Source organism: Neodiprion fabricii, chromosome 2 (genome assembly GCF_021155785.1).
Source record: "Neodiprion fabricii isolate iyNeoFabr1 chromosome 2, iyNeoFabr1.1, whole genome shotgun sequence".
Classification (NCBI taxonomy): Eukaryota; Metazoa; Arthropoda; class Insecta; order Hymenoptera; family Diprionidae; genus Neodiprion; species Neodiprion fabricii.
The window spans coordinates 19,254,901-19,273,807 of NC_060240.1; the positions used below are offsets into that span (position 1 = coordinate 19,254,901).

General features: G+C 41.8%; 1 protein-coding gene across 1 annotated transcript in view; it reads left to right on the forward strand.

Moving 5' to 3' along the window:
- The window catches only part of LOC124175102 (sodium-dependent neutral amino acid transporter B(0)AT3), a 554,844-nt gene that overhangs the window by 397,303 nt on the left and 138,634 nt on the right, over positions 1 to 18,907 (forward strand). The window contains exons 10-13 of the mRNA XM_046555003.1: positions 932 to 1,042; positions 1,099 to 1,300; positions 1,610 to 1,809; positions 1,916 to 2,117. Coding sequence (XP_046410959.1) covers positions 932 to 1,042; positions 1,099 to 1,300; positions 1,610 to 1,809; positions 1,916 to 2,117 — 715 coding nt within the window. The remainder of the gene's footprint in view (positions 1 to 931; positions 1,043 to 1,098; positions 1,301 to 1,609; positions 1,810 to 1,915; positions 2,118 to 18,907) is intronic.

Consider the following 18,907-nt stretch of genomic DNA (forward strand, 5'->3'; position numbering starts at 1 on the left):
AGCGATGTCTCGAAAACCTCGAACGAGATCTTCTCGAAGAATGAGATCTTCGCAGCGACCGATGCTTGGAATACCTTGAACTAGATCTTCTAGGCGAACGATATCTTCTCATCGAATAATGCCTTGAATGCCTCGATCGGCAGTTTATCGGTGAACTATATTCTGGTCGTCCGATCGACGAAGCTCTGAGACCTAAAATTCAATGGTACGTGTGCAATATTTGTCTCATTCCACAATCAGTTCCGCCATCAAATGGGGTTTATGATAAAATTACCGCCCCAGCCATGAGGGTCAAACCCAAACTCGCCGCTGCGTACTATCCTTTGTCAAACAAAGGCATGCATTTCGGTAAGAGCCGAAAGCACTGTGCCAAACAAAAAAATCGTAGACACAACGAACTGCATTACTTCAGTACACGGTAATTGGTCTTTAAAAAAGACTCAAATAACACAACGTGATATTTTTTTTTTTTTTTTGTGGACAGAAGAAGTAGAGTTACCCCGCTACTTACGAAGCTTTCTCTTTTTTCGTTCTAATTTCCTCTCCAAATGATGAATTTTCCGTTGAATTTTTTCCTCCTCCATCTCGCCAACGACTGAATATGCCTTGTTTGAAAATTTTAAACAAGAAGAATAATAATCTTATTTTTTATGTGTTAAGACATTGACACAAAGCGAAAGAATGAAGATAGGCGTGCGTATGTCGCGCAGGAAGACGATCGTAGCAGGAAATGTTTTGTTTCCTATCTTTAAACTTTGTGGTGACACTGGGGCAAGTGGGGGTAGTACAACTGTGATCTCGAGGAAGAAGCGCGAAATAAAATTAATAATTACTTTATGAGTATCACTCATTCTAAAAACTGATATATTCGTGACAAAAATGTCCTTTTGACATTGCAAGTTTATTGACATCCCGATTCTCTCATCTTTAGGTAGTCTATGTAACAGCAACTTTCCCCTACATGGTCCTGATAATATTCTTCTTTCGTGGAGTAACATTACCAGGAATGTCAGATGGGTTACGTCACCTCTTCACGCCCAAGGTAAGCAAGATTGATGAATATTTTGAATCACTTTAACACAATTGAATTATTTTCAGTGGTGGACGCTTACCGATCCGGTTGTCTGGTTGGAGGCGGGGACCCAAATATTTTTTTCCCTGGGCTTAGCATTCGGTGGACTCATCGCTTTTTCCTCGTACAATCCAGTAAACAACAACTGTTACCGTGATGCAATAACGGTCAGCCTCACTAACTGTTTTACCTCCATGTTTGCCGGCATCGTAGTTTTCTCAATTATAGGTAAATTTGCCAAAGTTGAACAGAATGATTTTTTTGTCTTCAAACCCCAACATTTCCGAATAGTTTCATGAACTCTGAATTAAATTTTTTGCTATTTTATGATAATAATATCTTTGACTACGATTTACACAGCAATTTAGAGTCTGTAATGCTGTTATCAATCAATCTGAAGAACATTAATGGCTTTTTTTCGTCACTTTTTAGTAGATTCTATTAAAGTTGCACTGATAGTATTAAGGAGATCATATGTTTGTCAGAAGATTTGCCTCGTTTGTTTTATCGAACAATAAACTGAATGTAATTCCTCAGGTTTTAAGGCCACGATGGTCTACGAACAATGCTTAGTTGACAGAAACGCTACTCTGGTCGGTATTTTTGGGAACCAAGTTGACGTCAATAATATCCCACCACCTGGGGCATTTATTAATGTTCCGAGCGGACACGGATCTCTTGATAACATCATAATGCCCGAATTACCTGTGTGTGATTTAGAGAAGGAGTTGGATAATGTGCGTATACACGAAAACATTTAGAAAAAAATAAGTTAATAAATTCAACTCATAGATATAAATGAATATCTTACATAATAATTTTTGTTCGACTTCTCGGGAACAGTCTGCATCAGGAACCGGATTGGCATTCATCATCTTCACCGAAGCGATAAACCAGTTTCCTGGAGCTCAGTTCTGGTCCGTGTTGTTCTTTCTGATGCTCTTTACCTTAGGTATCGATTCCCAGTTTGGAACCCTAGAAGGTGTTGTCACCAGCATAGTGGATATGAAGATATTTCCAAACTTGCGAAAAGAAATTCTGACCGGTAAGTACCAGTACACCAATAGCAAATCAATCTATGTATGTATTGATTATCTACATAACAAGCGAATTATAGTTGAATTCTTCGATTTTTGATAGGATGAGCAAACTCTCTATGCTTTGACTAACCATCCAAAACAACCGCACATAAACGGGTTTCAAAAATTAAAAGAATAATTGAAAATGATTAACGTTACACAATAGTATTATGGTGTATGAAGTTTTCACTATGACCGAGACAATAATGTCACTCCCGTCAGAATCAAGAGACACTAAGGCAACATAAAATTCACACAAAAATTTTTAAAAGAAGTTATTAAAATTGTACAAGGTTGTGACAGACTTTTTGAGGATTTTGATCTGTAAGTCCGGTATACATGAGTGTTTGAGTTTTCTTGAATCATACAACATTCCGCAGGGTTCTAAGATTTTTTTTGAGCCTGACAAAGTCCGTGAGATCCCATGGAATTTAATTCTGTACTCTTCATGTATTCATGGAATTCTCGTAAAATATTCAGTTATTTTTTATCAAATATAATTATGCATTTTTAAATTTTCTAACATTTTTGAAAGGAGTAACAGCAGAATCTTCAAAATATCAATTTTTTTTACGCGAAAAGAGCGTCCTAAATCTCCTTGGTAATTTCGCGCCAACAGAACGGTCTTACACCTCGGTGACATCAGCGCGAAATATTGCAATAAGGCTGAGAATATGCATGCACAGAAACGAACATATTGACGGCCGGTAAAAGAGATGATTGCACGTTTGCAGCTGTGTAATGTAACGATATCGAGCGCATTGGGCACATTAAACCCATTTAAAGTATTCGCAATATTCTGATGGAAGGCTTCTGAAAAGCTTTCGACATACACTTGCGCGCACGCAGGAATACACACTTTTTTCCGAAGTTCAGTATATGATTTCATTAGCTGAGAACTTACAAATGATGTTTCCTTCTCTGAGTTGTTTTTTCTGCATGCCATTTCAGAAGGATTGACTTTACACGATGAAACTGATAGCACGATTCGAGCTATTGTTTTTTTCCCTCTATAATTCGTTCTCATGTATTTTGTGCATATTATTTTTCAGTATAATTCGAGTAATTGAAATATTGTATATCAATATGTTTATTTTCCAAATTACGTATTGGAAAGTGTGTTCCATTTTGAGATCGTGCATTCTAATAACATAGACTCACTTGATCATGTATATTTGCGTTAATACTATACTCGCTACTTGTATTGACGACCTGAAACGAAGTCAATTAACTTTCTATTATACATTGCACGTCGCCATATCCAATATGGCCTAAATGCACTAATACGAGCGAACCTAATAGGCGCAAGTCAATAAACAATATCTTACCTTCCCTGTTTCCTAATCCTTGCTGGTATCATCAGATTCTGATGGAAGTATAAATAGAGCATGCATTCGCTCTTCCTATCGCGGCGAAACACACACACAATCATGCACCGGAAAGCCGATTCGGAGGCACTTAATACCACATGAGTAGTATAGGCCGGTTCTGAGTATTAACCACCTTCTTTACCGACCGAGCCGCTCCGCGCAGCCCACCGAGACGCTCCGCGCAGCCCAGACTCAAACCTTTTTCCGCTCCGCGTAGCCCAGACTCAAACCCTTTTTCGCGATGACGTCAGAGTCTGCCGTACCGAAGGTCAAAACCGTGCAACCTTACCGACAGTTGTATCGGTCGAAGGTCAAAATCCCGCGATGAAGTCACAGTCTGCCGTACCGAAGGTCTGTAGTGCTCGCCTACCGACGTTAGAGGGCGCAACGACGGGCGAGAACTTTTTTACCGTCCGCATTCTTTTCCCACGATATGACTGCTGATGTGTAACATTAACCACTCCGAATTCCTTTCCCACGGTAGGACTGCTGATGTGTAATATCAACCACCCCACATTCCTTTCCCACGTTATCAACCAAGTGACATTCCAAAATTAATAGTTCCGAGAATTGTTTGTTCTAAATTCAACGTCGCACCGAAATCCTTTGACCACATGCCGCTCACTGTCAAGTCGGAACTTGTCGAACGCATTGTTTTGTCTGAAATTCTTTGACCGCATGCCGCTCGCCGTCAAGTCGAAACTTGTCGAACGCATTGTTCTGTCTGAAATCCTTTGACCGCATGCCGCTCACCGTCAAAACTCGTCGGACGATTCCGAGAATTGTTTTTCATTTACTCGGATGTCGGTTTGATATCCAAGGTCGACCGATAGTCGCGGTACATTCAAAGCCATGGATCTGCGGTGTAGGGTTACTATCACCCTGGGAATGCCATAAGGTGCGCGCGCATACGCACAGCTGCCCTATAAAAAGGACGCTCATCACAGCAAACGATCATTAAGTCACAACCTGTCAAGTATACGTAAGGGAGAAGCTCAAAATGGAATCCGCGAAGTGTTTGAGATTAATCGATATTATGGAATCGGCGTTCGAGATTTTATCTGATAAATCGTCACCGGCAGAGATTGCAAAATGGATTCGATTCGGAACCCAAAATATCAGGCTTTTGAACAAAATCTTACGCAACAACGCATCAACGATCGGGAAGAAGACAAAAATTTTGACCACAATCAGAATTCTGAAATCGTTGGCAGTCAAATTTCAACAATTGCAAAAAGTGGGTGACGGATTACAAAGCCGACGAAGAAGCGATCGAGTACGGTGGGAAGATTTGGAATCACCTTTCGAGCGGAGAATTCGAACTGGATTCATCGCCAATTTGAAGCATAAAGATGTGGAGAGATTTCTAGAAGACGCAAAGGTACTAGCTGTGACGAGACTGAAAAAAGCTCTAAAGAAAGACAGGAGCTTGAAAGCCAACGTTATCCTGGCTTGTAAATTTGAACTTAGAAAAGATGATCGCACGTTGGAAGAGATCAAATTTTTTAATACGAGAAATGAAATCATCCTCCAGACAACGGATATCAACGAATGGTTCATCGAGAACGCGACGGAGCGTTTGTTGAAAAAGGTAAAAGATTTCCAGGAAAAGGATTCAGGCTGGTCGCTGACTGAAATAATCAATTTGACTGTAAATATCAAGAAGTACGTACCACTACGAGGCGGTGTGTTCACATACACACCACTACCCAAAGATATTCAAGATAAGAAGCCTGTCGTCAACATCCGCAACAGAGACGCGTATTGCTTCCTCTGGTCGGTCACCGCAGCTCTGTTCCCAGCCGACAACTACAATCCCAGTAAAATTACTTCATATCCGCATTTCAGCTCAGTGCTAAAATACGACGGTTTGCATTTTTCAATGTCTTGAGACCAGATTCCAAAATTTGAGAAACTTAACAAACTCTCAATTAACGTGTATGGTATAGATAGTGCGTAAAAATGAAAGCGTAGTGAAATCGTACTCATTTATTTGAGTCGAAACAAGTCTGATAAGCCTACAATCCATCTTTTAGTAATAGAGTCTGAAAACGACGATGACGATGATAGTATGGAAAATGTTGAAAACAATGTGACACATCATTTTGCATGGATTCGAAATCTGTCTCGATTAACGAGTTCTCGAATTTCCAAACGCTCACATCAGACGTGGTTGTGCGATAGGTGTCTGTCTCATTTTAATTTCGAAAGATGTTTGTCGAAGCACCGAGTTGATTGCATGAATTAAAACAAAACCAAAGTTATTCTACCTACAGATGAGGAAAAAATACTCAAATTCAAAAATTTCAAGCACAAAGAAACCGTTCCATTCTGCATTTACGCGGATCTCAAATGTTTACTACAACCCACACATGAAAGTTTTGGGGAAAATAGAACAATTTATCAGAAGCATCTTCCGTATAGTATAGCTTACTATCTGCATTGCGCGTTTGACGATTCACTTTCAAAATTCTGAATTAATCGTGGAGAGACTTGCGTTCAATGGTTTGTGAAAGAGTTAGCGGAATAGGCACATTCGTTAGAGGAATACTACAAGACTGTTGTACCGATGGAACCACTAAATTTCAATCAAATCAACGAATTTCACTCAGCAACAGTGTGTCACATTTGTGAAAAACCGTTTACACTCGCAGATGTGAAACATCGTGTTCACTGCCATTTCACGGGAAAGTACCGTGGTGCTGCTCACCGAGGTTGCAATCTAAATTGCCAAAATTCGTACGCTATCTCAGTGATATTCCATAATCTGTCGGGTTACGATTCACATTTTCTGATCAAAGCACTGGCTATATCGTTTGAGGGCAGAATTGAGCTTCTCCCCGTAAACAAAGAAAAGTACATTTCTTTTACAAAATTCGTTAAGGGAACGGATATAAAGTTCAGATTCGTAGATTCGTACCGTTTCATGCCCAGTAGTCTTGAGAAATTAGCAACGTATCTCGGTGATGATTAGAAATCAATCACACGAAAATGTTATCGTAGCTCAAATAGATTTCAGTTATTGACCAGAAAAGGAGTGTTCCCGTACGAATACATAGACAGTTGGGAGAAGCTCGAGGACATACGGCTACCATCCAAACAACAATTTTACTCAAAATTAGACGATCGGGATATATCAGACGACGACTATGCACATGCATGTAAAGTTTGGCAAACTTTTAACGTTCGAACTTTGGGAGAGTATTTGGACTTGTATTTACAGACGGACGATTTTTCACTAGCCGACGTTTTTCAAAACTTTCGACAGAGCTGTTGGACGACGTACAAACTGGACCCGTTACATTACTACACAGCGCCCGGTCTGTCGTTTGATGCAATGTTAAAATGTACAGGCATCGAACTCGAGCTTCTCACCGACATAGACATGGTTATGTTTATCGAAAAGGGTATTCGAGGTGGTGAGTCACAGTGTTCGAATAAATACGCAAAGGCCAACAATAGATATATGGGAGAGGAATTCGATCCTGAGGTCGAAGAATCTTATCTCATGTACTTTGACGTTAATAATTTGTACGGTGCTGCTATGAGCTTTGCTTTGCCATACAGTTCCTTCAAATGGTCATCAGACTTCGGACAATGCGACGTTCTTACCATCTCAGACGATGCGGAGTTTGGTTACATACTGGAGGTGGATTTGGAATATCCTGAGGAACTGCATGAAATTCATAAGGATTTACCACTGTGTCCGGAGCACTACATACCTCCGATCTCGAATAGTAAGAAACCGAAATTGACGCCCACGCTACTTTCCAAGAAAAACGACGTTGTTCACTCTAGGGTTTTGAAACAAGGCTAACAATTAAGCTCAAAATTACTCAAAATACACAGAGTTCTCAAATTCAGACAAATCCCGTGGCTCAAAAAATACATAGATTTGAATACCGATATGCGCAAAAAATCTCAGAACGAATTCGAGAAAAATTTTTACAAACTGATGAACAACGCAGTTTTTGGCAAAACAATGGAAAATGTTAGGAAGTATAGAGATGTCAGGCTGATCACGAAATGGGATGGAAGATACGGTGCTAGAGCTACCATAGCCAAACCCAATTTTCACAGCTGCACCGTTTTCGGCAAAGATATAATTGTCGTTGAAATGAGTAAGACGAAAGTCAAGTTAAATCAACCATTGTATGCAGGTTTCTCCATCATGGATCTGGCTAAAACATATATCTACGAATTTCATTACAATTACATTGAGCAGAAATTCGGCAACCGAGCAAAATTAATGTACACGGATACCGACAGTTTGATTTACAATTTTACCGTCCCGGACATATACGAACACGTGAAGGAGGACTTGCACAAATTCGTTACGTCTGATTATCCGCTTGACAACGTTTACGGAATACCTCGAGCAAACAAAAAAGTTCTCGGCTTGATGAAAGATGAGAACAATGGAAAAGTAATGCTGGAATTTGTAGGATTAAGAGCTAAGTTGTACGCATTCCGAGTCTTGGGAGATGAGAGAGACAATAAACGTGCCAAAGGTGTCAAAGGATCAGCGTTGAGAAAAATAACTTTCAACGATAATTTGGAATGTGTTTTGAACCGTGAAAATCTATCCCTAAATCAGCATTTGATATTGAGTCGAAAGCACGAGGTATACACCGTAGAACAGCAGAAAGTAGCACAGAGCTGGAATGACGACAAGCGGATCGTGTTTCAAAATACAACCGACACGCTTCCGTGGGGCTACAAGCCTACACCATAGCTTTGTAATTTATAACTGTACCATGTCTGTCGATTGTCTAAAAAATAAAGACGCATACTTGTTGTGTGTCGGATATGAAATAAAGAGGGACATACGTTTTAACAAAGAATTCATTTATTCAAATGTTACGTATCCGATTCGTTTATCCAACTGTTGCGTGTATTGTCAAAACCTAACCATTTAACGTATATTCTCCTTCCACGCTTCTTGAGCACCTTCTCCACCAGATAGACATCCGGATGTTTAACCTTAAGGAGCTGTTGTTCGTAGAAACCACCAGCAATGGGTTGATCTCCGTAGTCTTTGAGCTTGTACGTCACAGGATGAGTATTTTCCACTCGACTTATCGTGAATATTTCAGTCGTCCAATTGGAAGTGTAACCTTTCTCGAAGACATTTTTGAATTTGCTGATTTGAACTTTGTCGCCAGATTTGAATTTTGCCGATACGGTAGGTATCGCTCGAAGCCCTCCGTACGCCTGACGTAATAACAGCCTCTCGTTTGCAACGGTGACATCCAACGGTTCCATTCTTATGGTTCGGTGTTTGGTGTTGTTGTAAGCCGAAACCAAATCGGATAAGATATCGAGCCACTTGTAGCTTCCTTGCGTGCTGAACCGTGTCCACATTTCACCTTTCAGCGTGCGATTGAAACGTTCACAGATCGGAGCCTTCAAATTACTGTACGTGGAGTGAAGTTTGATTCCGTAGCGTGTCATAAGCGATTCGAATTTCGAGTTGTAAAATTCCGTTCCTCTGTCAAAGTGTAAATTTTTCGGTACCCGTCCTTGGACAAGCACAGATTTCATTGCCTTCGTAACATCATCTCCAGACTTGCTCTTTATCGGTATAGCCCACGCATACCTTGAAAAGATATCAATGACTGTGAGCATATACTTGTCACCTTTGTTTTGTCCAGCGTACGACGTCATATCAACAAGATCCGCCTGCCAGGTCTCGTCGATGCCGCGCACGTCTACACGTCGACGCGGGTGATTTCGGTGTGCAGGCTTTTGCAGTTCCGTCACCAGTGCTTCCTTTTTCTCGTTCATATTCAAACGCTATTAGTTTGGTGTCCAATTTGGAAATGATTTCCGCGTTTCGAATCGACAAGTCTCCGTCTGTTTTAAAGTCTGTGTAGAAGGTATCCAAGGCTTTCTTTGTGGTGATCTCCGAAGCTTTGATCATTTGATCGAGGTTGTCGATTTGTTTTTGCAGCACGTTGAATTTTCGTCTCAAGGTTTTTAAAGTTACAGCATTGTTCGGCTCTGCGGGATCTGCGACGTTGCACAGTCTCTTGTTCCGTATATGGTCATGCCCATCCGCTGTCATTTGAAACCCGACACCCGGAGGACCGCGAGTGCTCGTGGTCGTGTTTTTATTCAGCTGACGTCCAAACACATCGACGCTCATCTCGGTAATGAATGCAAAAATGACGGGAGCTGCTTAATAAATGATTCCTGCTTTGCGTAGCTCTTCGATAATGGAGATTATTTCGTTATTGTGACTCGGATTTTTTGCTGCCTGAGATGCCAGGAGCAAACGAAGACGCTCCACTAACTCGTTTGGATCATCCCAGAAGACGTATTCCGTTTCAACACCTTGTCGAGTGATCATAGCTTGCGGAAGTAGACCTTTACCCTTTCGGCGAGGTGATGGAAAATAATCCATTAATTCTGCAACGACATTTCTAAATTTGTAACTGTTATCGTTTCGAACAGCCTCATCGGATAAATAATATTTCTCATGCGCGTTCGTTGCAAGGATTATGTTTTTTAAATTTTTCCGATCTTCGGCGCTCACAGAAGAACCGTCAGGCTTCTTTTTCCACAAAAGTTCCAGCAAACCCTTCGTTTTCGGGTAACGCGTGTCGCCAATACGAACGTAGTCACTCTCAAAAGATATCAACGAATCACCAATCATTAGTCCGTTTGAGAGGTTGCGCACACCGTACACGTTGTCCAATTCGCCTTTTGTCTTCGCATCTCTCATTAGTGCAAAATACTCGTCCTCGATTTTCTCGAACGGTGTTTCTACGATTGTTTCATTCCCCGCCGAAGCAAAGGAATCGTCCATTTCCGAGACAGTTTTATTTTTCGTTTCATTTTTCATCTGCTTTATTTCTTCTTCAATTTCTTCCACCTCTTGTTTGACAGGTTTGGTATCTTTTGTAACATTCACCAGTTCTTGCAACGGAGTCACTACTGGTTTGAAAACGTCACTCAATTTCTGAGTCGTAGATTTCCTGCCCGACTTGAGCAATCTGTGTTTTCGACGGATCGCAGCACTTGCTTGAGCGATCTGATGTAGGACATCTTTTTGCTTGGAAATTTCAGAGCTCTGCATGTTAACGCAACTGAGTCTGCAACGCTACTGCGTCTCTCGCTCGAAAACGCTAGATTTTATTGCTTTTTCAGGCTAACAAAAGAATCAAATCTCCTCCTGTATCGTCCTTTGTTGAGCTCACTGTCTTTGTCGATCACCGGAAACCCGTATTTGTCACCGTTCCAGCATGCCGCACACAAATCTTCAAACTCTGTGTAAGACATATCGGTGTTCACATGGTCGTTGTATACGTGTCTCAGGTTCATATCGTTTTGTTTGAATAACACGAGTAAGTTTACGTTGTCGCGCACGAGATGTTTGGGAATATGCGCGTACGTCTGACAGAGATAGAAACAGTCAACGTCGTGATGTCTACTCATGCAAAAGTAGGCTCTAATATTGTCCTGCTTCTCGCACGCTACATCGTCAAATATGATTATTGGGTTGGGCCGTGCTTCTTTCGGTGGAATCACTTGCTCACGCTAGGTAAACGCAAAATACTCCGTATTCTCAACATGGTCCAACAATTGTTTCAACAATTGGTATTTAGGTTGGTTGAGAGATTTCGAGTAGATGTAAATATTTTCAAATCTGAGTCCATTGGGATGGGTTATAAGTGTGAGCAACGCATTAGTTTTACCACAATTCGACGGTCCACAGAATATTGCACGTACACTATTCGGGAGTAATTCACCGTGCCGTTTGTGCCTTTTGACATTTTGCTCCGAAAGTTTGTCATAATTCATCACGGGCAGCTTGGTAGGTTGTTTTTCAAACCGCATCTCGGACATGACTGATCGGATTTGCAATGAATACCCCGTTTTAAAGCACTTTTCTTCAGTCAACGCACGAACATAATAGCGTACAGAGGTAAACGAAGCAGCAGCAGGCGGCAACATCGTGGCAAGGGTCTGGTGAATAAAATCATCAACAAACTTCCGATCGAGTTGCATGTTCCCGGTTACCAGCACTGCGGTCCTGGCACCAAGTTGACAAAAAGACTCGCGAGAAGCGATTCCGGTATCAATCCTCTCGATGGAGTGTGTAAGGAACACGATATAGCGTATTCGAAAAATCGTGAGAACCTTGAAGTTAGAAACGAGGCTGATAGGGTGTTGGCTGAGAAAGCTTGGAAACGGGTTCTCGCAAAGGACGCAAATATAGGTGAAAAGGCAGCCGCTTGGGCAATAGCTAATACAATGAAAGTAAAATCAAAACTCGAAATGGGAATTCGAAAGTCAAAAAATGTGACCTTGAGAAAAATTGTAAATGCTGCAAAACGTTCTATGGTTCCAAGCAACGATGCAGGAGTAGCTATCGAATCTGCGCTGAAGGGAGCTGAGAACAACGTTAAAAAAGCGGGTGGTCAATGTAAAGTGCGAACACCTCGCGTCCTACCAGTACCTTCGGAAGTCGGTGGTTATCTACCGTTTCTGATTCTTATTTTTGCCGGTATCAACGCTGCGGGTGCGTTAGCCGGTGGTGCGGCAGGTATACCAAAAGCTGCGAACGATGCGAGCGCGGCTAAACGAGAATTGGAGGAAAGCAAACGACGCAACAAAACTATGGAAGCTATCGCGTTGGGCAAAGGGCTTCATATGAAACCGTACAAAACAGGTCTTGGTCTCCATCTTTCAGAAAACTAGATGCGATGCTACCACGTCGAGCCTTGACTGATTGGGACTTGTTGAAATATGCAAAAATCTTCAGGGTTCCGCATTTCCGCGGTGTTTTCGTGCGAAACGAAATGCCCGAAAACGGCCCACGAAAAAACGAGTCAGCTATAATCAACCTTGACGACAAAGACGGTCCGGGAACACACTGGGTTGCATACAAGAAACGCGACAATAATATCGATTACTTTGACAGTTTCGGCCACCTTTAACCACCCTCAGACCTCATAAAATACCTCGGCGTTGGTAGCGTCAAATACAATCATGAGAGGTACCAGGATTATGATACATGCGAATGCGGACACTTGTGTCTGAAATTTCTAAGTGGTGAGCTATGTAAACATTGTACGTGATTCGTCAAAGTCAGTCTACCACTCGCAGTCATGGATGATTCGTTAACGTTAACGATTTCGGAAACCTCTTCGATACTCGAGGCACAATATTTCCCACCGATCGAACTTGCTCGTGATAAAAATTATGCTCTTGGCTTGGTAGAATTGTTAACCTTCAATTCGATTCCCAACGTTGATGTCGGTCACAATGAAATTTACGTAGCTGACAAAGTGATCACCATACCTACCGGCAGCTACGAGATCGAGGACATAGAGAAGTATCTTCAAAACGTGCTGAGAAATACAGATATCAGGCTCGCCATCAAACCCAACAATAATACATTACGCAGCGAAATCACATGCAACCACACGATTAACATTGAGCCGAATGATTCCATTGCTCAACTTTTGGGATTTACACCACGTGTATTGGAGGTTGATAAAACTCACGAATCAGACGTGCCTGTAACTATACTCAAGGTCAACGCGTTGCGAGTCGAGTGTAGCATTACAACGGGCGCCTACGTCAATGGACACAAAGTACACACTATTCACGAGTTTTTCCCGACCGTCTCACCAGGATATAAGATCGTGGAAGTACCGTCGCACGTCGTTTACCTTCCGATCACCGTCAAGACCATAGATCACGTTCAGCTCCGGTTAGTGAATCAAGACGGAGACCTGGTTAATTTTCGTGGAGAAGTTATTACTGTAAGACTACACATCAAATCGCAATAAACGATGGGAATTGTATATAACAGACTGCCAAAGAGTGGGTATATCAGTAAGTCGACATGCCCCGATCAAGTCAGTCGTCGATCAATTCCCGAACCGCTAACACCTCGAAACGTGGAGTTCCTGATAGCTCTGGGTCTGAAACTGACACCTTTTGGAAGAGGAATTTCTGACAAATAAGAATCCGATTTTGCTTTTTCATCATCTGCTACGTACCACAGAGGAGGAAATCTTGAGCATTCAAACACCAGTCGTCTTTGACGAATCCGTTGCGCATCACGAGATTCACGCTCACAAACCTTACGCCTCGTCAACTTTCAACAACAGCGATGAAATTCGAATTAACGTTCAGCATCAGGATTTATGCATATTACCCAGCAAAAGTTCAGTACATATCCACGGACGACTCCTCAAACCTGATGGTACAGCTACTATGAACACACAGCTCGTAAACAACGCCATCTGTGATCTGTTTGAAGAAATTCGCTACGAATTTAACGCAGTTGAGGTTGATGGAAGCAAGAACGTTGGCTTGACAAGTCTCATGAAGGGTTACGCTTCCCCGCACCCTGGTCAGACTTGGCTGATGGAGAACGCTGGATGGCTCGATGTAGAAGAGAAAAAAAAATTAACCGATGCCGATGGTAACTTTGACGTACCGATACCGCTCAGCATGATATTAGGTTTCGCTGAAGACTACCGCAAGATCGTTGTCAACGCTAAACATGAGTTAATTTTGACGAGATCAAAAACTGACGTCAACGCAATCATGCAGACTCAGGAGGAGGAATTCAAAATCACGATCAATGCAGTGGAATGGCTAATACCGTATTTTAAACTCACGGATCAGAAAAAAGTTGACCTACTAAATTTCATTCAGAGAGATCCGCCCATTTCGATGAGCTTCCGCAGTTGGGAATTGTACGAATATCCCTTACTTCCCACAACATCGAAACACGTTTGGACTGTGAAAACTTCCACTCAGCTTGAAAAACCTCGGTACGTCATTTTGAGTTTCCAAACAAGTAGAAAGAACAAGACCGACAAGAACGCAAGTCATTTCGATCATTGCAATATCACGCACGTCAAGCTATTTTTAAACTCTCAATCTTATCCGTACGGTAACCTGAACCTCAACATGAGTCGTAATCTGTACGCGCTCCTGTACGAGATGTACGCAAACTTCCAAGCTACCTACTACGACAAGAACCCTGAGCCGTAGCTGACAAAAAGTGAATTTCTTCGAGACGTACCCTTATTCGTTATCGACTGTTCAACACAAAACGAATCTTTGAAGTACGGACCTGTCGACATCCGTCTTGAATTTGAAGCTAAAGCCAACTTTCCCGCTGAAACATCGGCGTACTGCTTAATTGTTTACGATCGTATTGTCGAATACAACCCGCTCAGTGGTGGGGTGAAGAAGTTGGTATAAAAGCTGACCCGTTCCCACCATCTCGCACAGTTCAAAGATGGAGCTTATCGTTGACATACAAGGCTTTCGTAGACCTTTTAACAATAACTTCACATTAAAAGAATTGACTATAATTTCAATCTACTCGGAAGCATCTCCATCAGTGATTTTCTTCAAGCCACCTTACAAATGGAATTTACTGGACGTCAAGTACAAAAGCCAAAATTCTTGGTTAGAACGCGATTTTCACGGCTTACCTGGGAGCTGTGGAACCATACCTTTTGAGGAAGTTGAGTGGACCATTCAAGACAGGCTGTACAAAGCTCAAACCGTGCACGTAAAAGGAGAAGAAAAACGAGATTGGTTGCTCAAAATCGTTCCGAAAGTTCAAATCATCGATATGCTGGACTTTGACTGCCCGTCGCTCCAAACCTTGCAAGAAACTTCAGCTGTGTCTCTAAGATGCGACCTTCACACAATACCCAATGCAATTTGTGCGGCACAAAACATTTGCATACTTCAGAATTGGCTACAAAATCATCGTACTGTCCGGATGGCGAGGGTATACGATTTGTGTTACTGCGCAGAAGCGTCTACAAGAACGGTCCCGCATTCCTGGCGAATATATCACCCTGGTCATGATACTGTTGAATAGAATTGTTGTACTATTTTTGTGAAGTAATTGTCAACCGTACTCTGAAAATTATAATCAATAAAACTGTTTTTTTTTTTGAATATTCATGAAATAATTTTATACCTTTACCTCAGCTCTTAAGAGAGAATTTTTTTTCAATACGAAGCTTATGTAAGATTCGACCTTCCTCACTCAAACCGAGTTATGTTTTGCATTCCTAGAGCGATAGTAACCCAACACCGCAGATCCTTGGCTCTGAATGTACCGCAGCTATCGGCCGACTTTGCACTCTGGTCTTGTCTGAACCCGTCCAAATACTCTTCGTAGAGTTCACATTACATGACGCAGCTCGAAACCCTCCGTCGTTGCTTAGTGGTGTTCGGAGTAGCATTTTCTTAGATTTTGAGACTTAATTCTAGATACAATTACAAGGTACAAAACGTACGTAGGATTAAAGGTATACAAGATGGATAAATGAAAAAATATTCATAATTTCAATCTTTTTTTTTGTTTATTGAACGTAAGACTCACACAGAACGTTGGATATTTGAATGCGATACTCAGAATATACGTATACAAATTCAAGTTGACCGTACGGTCCGCCAAGATAGCGTAGATGCAACCGTATCTCCTTACTGGCTGTCGTCACCTTCTGGAACAGATCTTTATTTTCGTGGAGGGCCTTGGTCAGTCGGTTGGGCAGAAAAATCGTGAAAGTGTCATCCAAGTCCAGAACGATTTTGTCTTCAAATTTCGTTTTAACCCGAACGAACGCCACCGACCCGGTATTCGAAGTAGACTTCGAGGTCCGAGAGCTTTTTCAACGGCAGAAATGTCTCCAGGCGAGCGACTTCGTTCAATTTTGAAAACTCCATGATCGTTACGGTCCAGTTGTAGGTGCTCGAAATCTCTTGTGAGTTGATTGAGGTCAGATCTGATTTTCAGCAGATGTTTTACTTCTCCAATATTCTTGAGGAGCAGTTCTAGTCGTTTCTTCAATTCACGTTGTTGTTCCAGAGCACTTCTCATTTGCAAGAAGAACAGCTTCAGACTGGCGATGAAGTTTTCACTTTTCGCTCATATAACGTTCCCCCACCACATAATTTGAAATTTGATGGAGGGTAAGGAATGTCACGGGGCTGATATCAAATACGTATGTTTGTGTATGCGCGCGCACCTTTTAGCATTCCAAGAGCGATAGTAACCCAACACCGCAGATCCATGGCTTTGAATGTACCGCGACTATCGGTCGACCTTGGATATCAAACCGACATCCGAGTAAGTGAAAAACAATTCTCGGAACCATTAATTTTGGAATGTCGCGTGGTTGATAACGTGGGAAAGGAATGTGAGGTGGTTGATGTTACACATCAGCAGTCCTACCGTGGGAAAGGAATTCGGAGTGGTTAATGTTACACATCAGCAGTTCTATCGTGGGAGAAGAATGCGGACGGTAAAAAAGTTCTCGCCCCTCGTTGCGCCCTCTACCGTTGGCAGGCGAGCACTACAGACCTTCGGTACGGCAGACTGTGTCATCATCGCGGGATTTTGACCTTCGACCGTATAAGTTTTATATATTTATTTTGGAATGAGGAACAAATATCTTGTTTTTTGTACATAAACCATTCACACATACATTCAACAAAATTATAAGTTTTATATATTGATTTTGGAATGAGGAACAAATATCTTGTTCTTTGTACATAAACCATTCACGCATACATTCCCTCGCGTCACACACTTTTTGTACATAAACCATTCACGCATGCATTCAACAAAATTATAAGTTTTATATATTTATTTTGGAATGAGGAACAAATATCTTGTTTTTTGTACATAAACCATTCACGCATGCATTCCCTAACGTCATACACACTCCTTCACACACTAAAGATTTTTATACATGAGATAGATGACCCTTCCCGTTCGCATTCAAACACTCAGGAACCATTTCGTTCATACAAGAATGAGGAGTGCTTATCTGATATCGGCGGCCTTTCCCACGTTGGCTCTTTCCCTTGTTCCGAGGTCTGCTGATCGGCGAATTGGGCGATCTCGTCACGTTCCTTGCCCTTGAACTAGAAGGAGATTCGGGTCTCTGTATTTGCCTGGCCAGGACGAGTTGGGACCTCACGGATGACCCACGAACACGCTGTTGATTAGACCCTGCTCGGTTGACGACCTCGGAACGAAAGAGGCAGAGCTCCGGTCTCACCTGTCGATCTCGCTAATAAATTGAGAGGGTGGGGATTGGCGGGTCGAAATATCGATTCGACGGACTTATTTCGAGAAATCGATGCGTGACACTCGATGTTGATCCACGCGATCAACATGGTTCGTTACAACCGATACAACTGTCGGTAAGGTTGCACGGTTTTGACGTTCGGTACGGCAGACTGTGACGTCATCGCGAAAAAGGGTTTGAGTCTGGGCTACGCTGAGCGGAAAAGGGTTTGAGTCTGGGCTGCACGGAGCGCCTCGGTGGGCTGCGCGGAGCGGCTCGGTCGATAAAGAAGGTGGTTTGTACTCAGAACCGGCCTCCCTATACTACTCACATGAGTAACGACTTGCGGGTTCTGATCTTTACCAAGGATATTTGGCCGAATGCTTCTCCACATAATGTAGTAGTCCTAAAGTAGTTCACGATTTCAATGTGTAAAATCATGGTTTTGTTACGATCGATCATATATGAATAATGTCACAAAATTAGTAAGTTTCAAAAAGCGGTTTGAGTTCGTCTCATCGGGCAAAACAGAGAATATACCGTTCTTTCAAAAGAGTATATGACTATGAGTGAATTGAAAAGCAGCTTGGAATATTATCGCTCGACAGTCGTGTTCACCAGATCCAGCAAATTACAACAGATTTGCCACAAATCTAGCAATTACTGTTAACTGCTCATTAAGGCTCAGCCCTTCATATTCCCAGATTTTCAATACAAGCCAAGCACACTGCTTCACATAGTTGTTTAGTGACAAACAAATCCTGGTCAAGAAAATTCTCTACGAAAATCTGAAAATTTCTTCAAAAATCTCCGTGACTCTATGTAAATTTCTTTAAAGACTCTGCCGAAAGCTCTGCTTTTATCTGTTTGGAACCTTTCACAAAAAAAAATCAGACATTTTCTATCAAAATCTTTGCGGCACTAAAAATTCTCGTGATGTTTGTACACACGAGTACGTAAAACTTACTGATTCGTAGTTTATTTTAGTCGTACTTGTGAAAGGCGAATAAAGTGAAATATAAAGTGACTGTTTCAGTGCGCTAGTGAATCTCCACCAATTCTGATACAATTGTTATATCTAATAAATGCATATTCATTTTTACTTTTCTAAACAACATATATTCAGAGAATATTACATGGGAGTGTAAGATAAAAGGTAAACAACAAAGATATCGGTCGATAGACAACCAGCGCCTCGTTTGCCACGGCTATGCCAGTAGTGTCGCGCCCGAAAGCTGCTCCCGTTCAACAGTCGGTGGACTGCTATCATAGTAGATATATATAAAAAATTATCCTTTTTTATGCAATTCGCTG